Below are 12,607 nucleotides of genomic sequence, written 5' to 3' on the forward strand. Positions count from 1 at the left end.
CAGTCAGGCCAATAATTGATTGGAGAGAAACTTCTAGACAAACATTTGCTTTTGTGCTCTGAAAAAAAATTGCCCTGTTTATGCCAATATAGACTGATTTGTTCTTATGCCAGGATATGCTTCTGTCCTGCTTCTCCACTAAGCTGGGCTATTGACACTCCTTTTTTGTATTGTTATTGAGGTTACTTGTGGTTGCACCAGTGATTTAAACTGCTATCGGGGATGAATATTTACACTTTGTCTCCTATGTGTCTGTGTAAGACACAATTCTTCTAGCTGTCCATCCATCCCTATCTCTAACTTTCAGAAAAACAATCTAATCCTCTACTTTTATTTATTCTTCTTAATTGGAGCTTATTAGAACATTGTCACTTCTTGATTATTTATAAAAAATCTCTCCTTGAGCCTTCTGTGATATTGGACCATCTTCAGTGAGAAGAGGCGGTACTTCTAACAGAGCAGTCCAAGACAGATTTTATCAAAAATTCACACAAGGTATAAAATAAGGATGAGGATGGATTCCAGCCAAATTTTGGGTGCATCTTTTTTCCCTTGCTACATTTGAAGGAATTGACCTGGGAATTAGCAGTAGTTCCTGCGTAAAACCAGTTTCCTGCTCTCCACACACCGTTGACAGAAACTGTGGAGAGAAGTTTCGCACTGACTTTGACCCGAAGGTTTCCGCACACAATTTAAAAGAAACAGCTTGTTTTGGATAAGCTTATTTGAGATCCTAGGCTGCTGCACCACAAGGGTCTGTGTCTGCTTTCTTGTCTGTGCTTCCCCATTTTTCAGTGCTTTTTGCCCATCAGACCCTTCCTGCTCATTTTCTTTTTAAAATGCTTCAAGCTATTGTGTATCTTCTACTTCTGAAGGATGTGTCTGTCCTATGGTGTAGACACACCTGAGCTAGCTTTAAATAGCTCAGAGCTGGGTTGCTGTAGGGTCTGAGGGCAGGATTAGCTGAGCGCCTTCAGTGGGTTTCACAGCCCGTGCCGAGTTCTGCGTTGCCAGGGCTGAACTGCATCGGTCTCAGGTTGGTTGAGAGCAAAGTGCCGACGCTGCCAACACTGCGATGCAGCCTTCGCTGTGATGTTTGTGAAACAGCGAGTGGGCAGGTGAGAAGCTGCTGTTTAAACAAAACACCAGAAAACTTGTCTAGCCTACAGATTTTACATTATGAGAAATAACCGTTCATTATTTGAGCCCAGGTTATCGTTAAACAGACTACTTGTTTCCTGATTCTTTTTCTTCTTCTTATGATTCAGTTTGTTAAGTAATAAGGGAAAATAGATACTGGTGATTAAGCTGTAGGACATTCCTTCTTCTGTGTTCTTCAGCATCTCTTATCTCTCTGTATTTGCAATATATATACATGGAAAAAGAATATTCTTGTTACTGTGAAAAAAGTGACAACCACTACAACGTGCTACTTTCAGCGTGTAACAACTTTAATATAAAGTATCAGAGAGTATGTCAGATGTGAACTGGACCTAATTTATTGTAAGGATGGGAAGTTCAGTAGTTCTTGCCTGACAACAGAATGAGCCACGGTGCAGTTAAAACTTGTCACAGTTCAGACAGCAAATTTGTGGCGGAGTTGATTATACTGCCCATATATCCTGGCAGGATGAAATCAAAGTTAATGAGCAAATTCCTATAGCAAAATTATTTATGTACCTGTCTGTATTGTGTTAAATTATTAACCCTTTTACAGGGTCCAGGAGAATTCAGATGATCTTGATAAGTTGAAGATCTAGTCTGAGGTTTGAAACAGCCTAAATATGCACCTGAATATAGTTGGTTTGTGAAAGCAGCTTATCTGAAAGATTCCCTGTAATAAAATTACACAGTACTATGAGCTTGTTATCAGTAGTTCATGTTACTAGATTGGAAAGGAAACTCCAGTGCATCGTGTTAGGACCCTGTGTCTTTGAATGGATGGGATGAACCAAGTCATTGCAGTTAGAGGAAATACTTGATTCTGGCTTTTCCTCCAGAGTTCAAAAACCAAACCAAACCCTGGTGCTTAGTTGTGTTTCTCTTTACTGAATCCTTTATGAAATCACAGTGCTGAGCAAAAGATACAAGAAGACTGGCAGATAAGTAGATCTTCTGCTATGGTGCACGTGTCCCACTCAGGAGCATTTCAGATGGGAGGAGGTGCAGCCAGAAAAGTGGTCACTTGAAAGCAATACTTCTTGATGAAGCCCTGCCATGTACAGGCATCTTTTACTGACTTCGTTATGAAGGCCAAGACAGAGGTTTTGAGAGGTAAAAGGTTATGGAGAAAAAAGCTAATTGTCGTTTGAAAGATTGATCTCTTTTGCCATTCAAGCTGCCTAAGCACATACTGTCATCAAAAGCAAAGTTATTAATTACAAAAAAAATCATGCTGCAGCAAAATAGTGTCAACCAGATGTTAAAACTTGACTTGAGCTGCCGTAGCCTCGTCTCTAGAATTACATGTGTTATTAGACCTGTAAGAGTAAATTCTCCTGAAATCAGCAGGACACTGCCAGCTTTCACTTTTTTTTTTAAACCTGACCAAATTTAACTGTGGCTTCTCTAACTGACCCCAGTGCCTAAGTCAGAACTGAAATGTATGATATATTTATGTGGATCCAAAGGAAAGCACCTTCCCCTCAGTAGTAGTTAGGGCTCATTGACAATCACAACAGTATTTTACCTCATTTGACTTCAAATGTGACCTTCCTAGAATCAGATGGATTGTAGTCTCTATTGACTTGATTAGCAAGACTGCATAAAACTGCCCAGCATATTGTGTTATATGTATGTCCTAGCCAGCAAAAGAATTCTGCATTAGAATCAGTTGAGTTGCACATCTATTTTTGGGGAACAGACTGTTTGTTTGCTTTTTTTAAAATTTTTAATTTCTGCAAATCGTTACACCAGATGGCCTGTTGAGCCAACAATAGATCATCATGTCTCACCACAATGGGATCTCTTTCTGGCTAGCTTGAGTCGAAACAGTTAGATATCAGTCCTCACCAAGCACATTCCTAACTTCACCTTAATTATTTCTCTCCATCTGGTCTGTGGTAGTACAAACAATTTCCTGCTTCCTTGTCTAGCATCAGAAATGCACATAAATAAGCAATCTAGTGTTGAAACAATTATTTTGAATACATTAAATTCCATTTCTGCATTCTGGCAGATACCACACTTCCATGGGTAACTGAATACTCATACTAATTAAGGTAAAAAGTTTGATAATGAAGTATTTCTATTTTTAAATTATGCTTTTTGATTTTTACTCCCACAGAGGTCTCAGTCTGCATTCTCCCTGGCTAGTGAAGATATGCCCAGCAAAGGACTAGACCCTGCATCATCTGTGACTGAGGCTCTTTGGAGGCAGCAGAAAGGACAATTCAAGAAACAGAAGGAACGCAAGCTCTCTGCATTACCTAGCTGGAAAAGTGTGGACAGGCTAAATGAAACAAGTAAATACTTCTAGTACGAATATGATTCTTTTTTCGGTACTCACATGTGGAATAAATCTGACTTGAAGCAAAGACCCTCTCCAGGAAATTTCTGCTGGCCGCTGTGCTTTCAAGGGCCACATATAAAGATGTCTGTTTGGTGATGCTGAGTGTCATGATTTTATTGCTTATCTGGCCATTGTATTTTTTCCAAGAAAAGATTCAAAATATGGGCCTTTAGGGAGTTGATTTTGGACTGTTACGAAACATTAGACATGTAATTTGGATACATTTCATAGCTTTTAAGACAAAAGAGCCCAAGGGCCCTGCTTTGTCACCTGGTTGTCTATCCTCCAGTTGGAGGAGTTTGCAGCTGCCCACAGACTCCCTTCTGTTGCACAAGTTAGCTATTCATAAGGTTACATGGTGAACCAAACAGTGAAATAATTCATGGTTAGGATTCCACCTCACACCTTGGTTTTCAGTCCCGATGAATTCACCATTGTGGCATTCTGTGCAGCCCTACTACCTGCTGCTTCCACTTGAATTTGAGGAACCCGTGTGAGTAGGAACCTCACAGACCAGCAGTTTCCCTAGATCTGTGTCCTCAGTCTTCCTGTGCATTAGGTATGGATATGAACATGGATGGTGGGTGGCTTCCTAAGACAGCCCCATTCCTGAATCAGCACCCTGGGAGAGCTTGCAAATTCCTGCTTACAGTATCACAGTATGTTTGGGATTGGAAGAGACCTCAAAAGATCATCTAGTCCAGTCCCCCTGCCGGAGCAGGAACGCCTAGGTGAGGTCGCACAGGAACATGTCCAGGCGGGTTTTGAATGTCTCCAGAGAAGGAGACTCCACAACCTCCCTGGGCAGTCTGTTCCAGTGCTCCGTCACCCTCACTGAGAAGAAGTTTCTTCTCAAATTTAAGTGGAACCTCTTGTGTTCCAGCTTGATCCCATTACCCCTTGTCCTATCATTGTTTGACACCGAGAAGAGCCTGGCTCCATCCTCATGGCACTCACCCTTTATATATTTATAAACATTAATAAGGTCACCCCTCAGTCTCCTCTTCTCCAAACTAAAGAGACCCAGCTCCCTCAGCCTTTCTTCATAAGGGAGATGCTCCACTCCCTTAATCATCTTTGTTGCCCTACACTGGACCCTCTCCAGCTTACGTCAGGATAACATAAGTACAAGCTGTCATTGAAGAAGGTGGTTCCACTTCTTAGGGGGTCCGATTTCCACTGCCTGTCTTGTCCTGGCTGTAGTGTTCATGAGGCCTCAAGAGTGTAGCACCAGGCAACTGCTGCTCAGAAGAATTGGTTGGTTTTCATCCCCACAGGTGAATATGGGGAAAGGCTGAACCACTCACTACAGCAGCAGCTCCTGGCTCCCAGTGATAGGGAACAGCAAAGCTATTAATAGCATATCTGCTGCTGTTGTCCCAACACAACAGTGTGCTTGTTCCTGCTGCTTGGTTAATGAAGATAAAACTTCTCTTTTGTAGGGTGAGTTTATTGGTGCTGTAACCCCCACAGCTGGCTCAGTAGGTGTGGGCAAGTAGAAGCAACCAAAACATGTGTTTGGGTGTACTGGGGACCAGGGATGGGGGCTGCCCATCAATTTGATTCGTTAATCTGTAAGGCCAGTTGATAACCTGGGGAGATAGAAAATGAGACAGAGTTAATACCCTTCCCTCCAAAGAAGAAAATAATAGCAAAGTAGTGCTAAAATCTGACCTAAGTGTGCATTACTTTGTGAGCTGCTCATTCAGCCCCCTGTCAGAGGCGTTGTTCCCCTGGTGTTTGTAGTGGAAGACCTATTTTCAGTAAAGCAGTTAATTGGGTGCTTAAATTTAAGAACCCACTTCAATCCCATTGAATTCAACTGTTGAGCAATTTAGTACTTGACAATGGCTTAACCATAGCAGAATGACAAATTGACCCAGTTTCCTCTAGGTGCTCTACTCAGAGGATTTGTTCTTCTCCTTTCATCTAAGAACCACATTTGTGATGAAATCGTGGTGCCTATTGAGCTTGTAGGAAATACCTGATTGTGCTAGTTTGTGTAAATATGATCTCACCTATTCAGTAGTAAGCAGCTCTGTATTAGGATACAGAAAACAAAAGAAATCTCAACCAAGAGTTTGGAGTGGCAACATCAGTGAGCTTTTCAGTCATGTAGCCAAAAAGCAGTTCACAATTGATCTTGATTACAATTTGCACTGGTTTAAATGATGATTCAAGAGCCAAATCACGACTTACTGTTTTTCTTTTCCTATTTAGCAATAGTTTCACAATGATACTTCTTAAATCTATTTTCATTTTCACAAGGATAACTTAGAGTGTATACCAAATGAATTGTGTGCAAAATCCATTCTTTCAAGTAAGTGACTTTGTTTTGGAAAATCAGGAAGGGAGCATTTGACATTTCTTGAAGCTGGGCAAAACTTAGTCAGCTTTCTGAATACAAAGTTCTCAGCGGCTTTTCTTTCCACCCTGCTTACCTTCTAAAATGTATTCAACTACTATTTGTCCTTTTTTTGATTAACTGAGGATGTTCACCTGGTTCTTATGTGTTGTTGCTTAAACATATAAGGGGATATGGCTTGGGAAAGAAAAAAGTATAATGGTGCCACACTCCATTGCGTTGCATTTGTGTTATGTGGTGCAACAGTTCCTCTTGAAGATTTGTATCTTGTAGAGCTGTTTGCTTTGAAGGAACAATGCTTTTACGGAAAGGTCCTCTTTCTCTCAAGACAACCATATATTTAGGTTAGTGAGCATGGTTGGAAAAAGTGAACAAGCAGAAGTTCTTTATGCTTGATAGCTTGTATTTTCTTTTCTCTAAAATCAGCTGTTACAATACAGATTTATTAGCTCTCCCTATAAACCTGACTTCAGTTATATCCTCAATTGGTCACTGCTACAAGAAAACTATTAATGTTTTAATTTATTTTTAAGCAGGAGTAAGAATGTCTTCAGTGATGTATCTTCTCAAGTTCTCTGAGTTGGCATGAAATTTAGAAAGTGAAAACAAGCCAAAAGGACTCAAATGATTAACAAATACAAAATCTGTTCTGAATCTTCCATAGCTCTTAAGTTTAATTACCATTTAATTATTGTTTCATTTTTGTGGGGGTGTTTTGTTGATGGTAGTGCACCACAGACTTTTTTAAAATTGATCACACCTTCTTACTTCATACTTACGTTCTTTATCAGCAATTCCAGGGAAAAAGTCATCTGCTTGAGCTCCAAGTATTTGTAATCACGTAATGCAAGGTGTTTGGGTATCTTCTACAACACTATCCAGTGTATAGAGATTTTCTCTTTTAAATAGTGATGTTCTGTTTACAGTTTTAGAAAACCGATAGTTTATAATAAGAATTTCTACAGTTTTCTGGAAATGTCAAATTTGAACCCATGGAAGGAATCCATAAGGCTGAAAACTTAGTAAACCGAGTTTACTGTGTAACTCCATAGCATTATATATATATTCAGCTGCTGCAGGAGGTAGAGTCATCACACATTCACCTTTCCTATAAAGAGACTTTTCAAGTTTGATTGGAAGTGGGGTCTAAATTAAGAAGTGCAGTTATGTGGGTTATACAGAACTCTTTGAGCATATTAGTGTCTTTTTTTTTTCTGTCAGAGTTGTAAAACATACTCTGAAAAAGTGTAAGAATACAAGAGCAGCAATGCATGGGTCATAAAAAATAACATATAGTCTAGGATGCAACAGCAAGCATAACCAAGAGCCTAGGAAAAATTAGGGGAAAGCATCCCATTGCATCCTACTTCTTTCTTGTGCTTGTTTTGAACCTTGATTTCACTAGTTTCACTTCATGTCCTCTAGTAGTTAGGTTGGAAGATATTCCCCGATCTCTTTTAGGGTGTGCTGAGTCTTCTCTCCTCCAGACAGTGGAGCTCTGGTTTACTTAATCATTCCTTGAATGGAAGCCACTCCAGAACCTGGTGCAACCTTTGTTGTTCTTCTCTGATCCTTTTTCCATCTTTCCTTTTCAAGATGAGACACCAGAACTGCACACAGAATTGAAGACATCTGCGAAACACAGGATTTACACATGTCTGTGTACCAATGTTTCCTCAGCCTTTCCTAATAATTATTTTAGAAAAAAACTTTGGTCCAAGTACTCTCACATTTTAAATAGTCATTGCCGTGACTTTATGTGGTGGCTTTTGATTAAAAAGAGTAGAGCAGCATAGCTCACAACATGAGAGAGTTCACGTAGCGGCAACACTTGCATTTGTTCATTAGTTTTGTTGAACCCTCCGATTTGTGGCCAATTGATCACAAACTGGCAAGGAAAATGAGCCTTTCACACTGTGATCACATACCGATGATTGTTCTTGTTTCGTTTTCCTAGATCCGCCTTCTGTTTTCCAAAGCACTGATGGAAACTGGGTAGCTCTGCAGAATGTCACTTTGCCTCGTCCTCGGATGCTTGCCAAACCAAAGAGTCAAGTATTTGAAGCTTTGGAGAATGAATCCAGCATTGTGTCTGCCTATGATGAGATGGGCTCAGACAGCGAGGATGACTACGACTGGAATGTGGCCTTGAACAAGCTGCGTCGGAGACCTCGGCAATTACCAGATGATTTCTATTACACCGGTTCCCAGTATGGTACTGAATGGGTTTATGGGAATGACCAGTACCAGGCAGTGAACTCCCCTTCCTCTGGGTTATACACCAACACTGAGACACTGTTTTCTGATTCTGAAACATCTTCAGTAAACTCTTCCCAGGAAGCTAAAGGACCTAGCAAACTTCTCTGGTTACAAAGCAGAACTCAAAGTGATAAACCCAGAATGGAAAGAAAACATTTCCATGGAGAACTGGATGTAAATTTCAATCCACAAGCAACCAGCTTGGAGTATTCGGACAGCAGTGAGACTGAAGAAGTCCATTATGATTTAGAAAAGAGATCAAGAAGGTGGAGGAAGAACAAAGCCATCTCTGAAGAGTTATGTGAAGGAAAAAATCACACAAAAGCCAACAAGATGAATTTAAGTCAGGTAATTGTGTTTGAGCTTACCAAGTGCAATCTCAAAAAGAGCTGAGCAAAACTAATTAAGCTGTGCTGGCAATAACATTTGAATCAGGAGTGGGAGGTGGAGTGTTCTTCCAAGCTTTATCCTCCTTGCGCCTCATAACAGAGAAGTAGCAAAGGTAAAGTGTTAAATATACCGCGAGCAGGATCTGCCTCTTTCTCAAATAGGGCACTTCCATCTGATCAATGACATCATTAACAGTGCTCTTGAACAAAAAAAGAGTCAGGATTTGCCAACAGCTAAGAAATGTTGACTGGTCACCTCTTGGGCCAGGTTCTTTAATTTCCTTGGTTCTTGGAATAAGAAATAACTTATATGCCTGGGGATCTGTTGTGTGCTGTTTGCAAATGTCCCAGTAAAGGATAAAGCTAATGAGCAGCAGAAATTTAGAAAGAGCTGTTTTTGAGAAAGGGTGTCTGCTTTTAATTGGTCACTTCATTATGAGTTCTAGTATGTTAGGGTGTTTACAAACTACTTCCATTTAAATAATTTGTAATTCAATTAAAAAAGAGAAAACCAAAACAAACAGAACATAACAGCTCAAACATAGAGTTCATACAACATAGAGATCATACAACTTGAAGACAGCAAAGCACTCTCCAAACATTTCTTTTAAACAACAAGTGTGGGATAAACAGAAAGCAAAGATGTCTGTTTGAAGTTAGTCCAGGCCTAGAACTGATATTATTTAAGGGATCCAGTTGTCCTCCAAAACTTTTTTAGCAGTACAAACACACTTATAACTAATTACCCAGCTGGATGAGGAGAATACTGACACCTTGTCCAGTTCCCTTTCCCATCTCCTACCCCTCTCAAATCCTGTAGCTGCATCGTTGCTGCAGTGGAGTAATGGTAAGCCTGAAGCAAAGAGCCAAGTGCTGTCTTCTCCCTGTGCCTCTGACTAGAAGCAGCCCGATCCAGTCCTTAAAGCTGTCTGAGCAATTTTATGATGCCTGGAGTTGGTATTCTTTGCTTTTACTACAAGCCTATATTTCCCATGGAAAGACATCAGTACAGCTCATCATAAGATCAGAATTCTAGGATTTCAGAAGGTTTTTAATACTGGGTAAACCATTCTTAATTCTGTATCTATTCCACCTGCTTCTATGAGACAGGTGTGTGTGTTTTACACCAATCCATTTGTACTCGTGTCCTCATATTTTTATAATACAAAGTTGTTGAAGGGGAGTTGTGGATGATAATGTGCACTATCAACACATCAGTGGCCATTAGTGACTTCTTAGAACATCAGGCAGAATTACAGGATTCTCCAGGGGCTGCACAAACACCATATTTGGTGCATAGACTTCTGCTTTTCCTTGTCTGGCTTCATGTATTTGTGCATATTCTGTGTGTCTATATGTGTCTGTATTCATATTGTGTCTTTCAAGTTACTGCTGCTCTGCAGAGTATACAGGGTGTTTCATAAAGATGGACCCAATTTCAAAGTAGTATATTTCATGATGGCAACTTGCTACAATTACGCAAAAATTTACTAACAGTTTAATGGGTTACTAGTGGTAATCATTCAAAACTCTATGCCCCAGCCTTTCACGTGGTAAAGAGTTTCATTCATGGGCAGTTCGTGGTTGCAGAGATATAGTGGTTTCAAATTGCGTCCATCTTTTTGAAACACCCTGTAGAATAGCAGAGCTCACAGTGCAGATGTCCTGGAGATGTTCCTCCAGGGGAGAATACAAAGGCAGGCTGTTCCCAGACATACATGTTGGCATCCATCCTTCAGTAGCTTAGTGTGCGCTTTGAAGTGCAAGGTGGTGCAGAAAATCATTGTTCTTTTCAGCTCTTCTGTGAGTTGCTTTGTGTCTTAAGTGCTGCATATAACTCTCTGTTGTGCTCAAAAAAGACAAGGTTTGGGATTCCGACCCATTCTCCCCTCCATTTTTCCCGAGGCTAAAAGTCTGTCCCTGCTGTCCTGCTCCCTTGGGCACAGTGGGGCAGGCGGAGGTTCACTGCCTCTGGACCATGCTACTGTTTTCAAAGTAATGAAACTCTCACTAGGAAGTTTAGATATGGGTGGGTTTGCATACATTTTGTTTGTTTTGGGGACACACAGACACCCCGGTGGTTGAATTGACAGCTGGTGCCCACATTCAGAGAGCTGTTATTCCAGCCTCTGGTACGCAAGTGCTGCTGGGGGCAGGAGCGTACTGGCTACTGCAATTTATAGCAAAGATGTTGCACGGTTGAACAATTCTAGGAAGCAATTAAAATTCTAATGAGCATAAAGAATGTGATTTGACGTATCATAATAAATTAGCCAGACATCATTGATATTGCTTAGAAAAAATAGATTAAAGGGGTGTCGGGGTTTTATACAATCCCCAAGGTAATGTATTGATCTTGGTAAAATGATTGAGGCTGCAGCAGAGAGACCCTTACACGTAAATAGTTCGTACAAAATGATAGTGCATCGAGAGGTGCATGGAGAACTGCAGACAGCTTAAGCTTAAGGAAGCTTCATTGTTATAAAATTGTTATATACTGTTATATGGAAACCAGTTATAGATTTTTCACATGCTGATGGTGTACAGAATTTACAGAAACCCTATAAAAAGCTCTTCTAAGCCATGTGGCATCTAGACATTAGGCACTGAGCTACTGATTATATGGAAACTGCAATGATGAAACATACTTTTTCTTGATTTTATTGCATTGCAATAATAACCGTGTTTTACTACATTGTAGTAATAACAAGACAATTTGTTAACCACTATGTTTTCATCAGCATTGTAGAACAGGATATCAGTTTAGGAGTCTAGAAGTTGGGGTTTTGGTTTTAATTTTCAAATAGTGCCAGTCATTTTCTTGTTTGCTGCTCTTGGAGACTTACAGTGAAATGAAAATGAGCTCTTTCCTCTCTCCCTACTTGAAGTCTAGAGAACTGTAAGCAATAAAATTCTGGAACAATTGTGGTCATGGCATAACTCACAACTGAATTTCTACTAAAAATCAGGTATTCAGATATCAAGATCCAGTACCTAGGTTAGGATAATGCTGTCAACACTGGAATCTCTGTGACTGAGAGAGAACTCATGGTATAAAGCCTAGAGTGACTTAAAAAAGGAAACCTGAGAATGAATATCAAGATGTACTGTAGTGGTAGTCAATGGTGCGGAGTCTAGTTGGAGGCCAGTATCTAGTGGGGTGCCTCAGGGGTCAGTACTGTGGCCAGTATTATTCAATATATTCATTAACGACTTGGACGAGGGAATAGAGTGTACTATCAGCAAGTTTGCTGATGACACCAAGCTGGGAGGAGTGGCTGACCCGCCAGAAGGCTGTGCTGCCATCCAGCGAGACCTGGACAGGCTGGAGAGTTGGGTGGGGAATAACCTGATGAAATTTAACAAAGGAAAGTGTAGAGTCCTGCATCTGGGCAGGAACAACCCCAGGTTCCAGTATAGGCTGGGAAATTACATATTAGAGAGCAGTGTAGGGGAAAGGGACCTGGGGGTCCTGGTGGACAACAGGATGACCATGAGCCAGCACTGTGCCCTTGTGGCCAGGAAGGCCAATGGCATCCTGGAGTGTATTAGAAGGGAGGTGGTTAGTAGATCGAGAGAGGTTCTCCTTCCCCTCTACTCCGCCCTGGTGAGACCCCATCTGGAGTATTGTGTCCAGTTCTGGACCCCTCAGTTCCAGAAGGACAGGGAACTGCTGGAGAGAGTCCAGTGTAGGGCAACGAAGATGATTAAGGGAGTGGAGCATCTCCCTTATGAAGAAAGGCTGAAGGAGCTGGGTCTCTTTAGTTTGGAGAAGAGGAGACTGAGGGGTGACCTTATTAAGGTTTACAAATATATAAAGGGTGAGTGTCACAAGGATGGAGCCAGGCTCTTCTCGGTGTCAAACAATGATAGGACAAGGGGTAATGGGATCAACTGGAACACAAGAGGTTCCACTTAAATTTGAGAAAAAACTTCTTCTCAGTGGGGGTGACAGAGCACTGGAACAGGCTGCCCAGGGGGGTTGTGGAGTCTCCTTCCCTGGAGACATTCAAAACCTGCCTGGACACATTCCTGTGCGACCTCACCTAGGCGTTCCTGCTCCAGCAGGGAATTGGACTAGAT

The 12,607-nt window shown here is 41.0% G+C and overlaps 1 protein-coding gene across 1 annotated transcript in view; it reads left to right on the top strand.

Annotated features, from left to right (window-relative positions):
• The window catches only part of MYRIP (myosin VIIA and Rab interacting protein), a gene marked incomplete at its 3' end in the record, with an annotated part of 203,764 nt that overhangs the window by 163,788 nt on the left and 27,369 nt on the right, over positions 1-12,607 (top strand). Inside the window, exons 8-9 of the mRNA XM_080338899.1 lie at positions 3,287-3,464; positions 7,834-8,483. Of these exons, the coding sequence (XP_080195025.1) occupies positions 3,287-3,464; positions 7,834-8,483 (828 nt within the window). The remainder of the gene's footprint in view (positions 1-3,286; positions 3,465-7,833; positions 8,484-12,607) is intronic.

This window comes from Nesoenas mayeri (genome assembly GCF_963082525.1).
Source record: "Nesoenas mayeri genome assembly, chromosome: 2".
NCBI lineage: Eukaryota > Metazoa > Chordata > Aves > Columbiformes > Columbidae > Nesoenas > Nesoenas mayeri.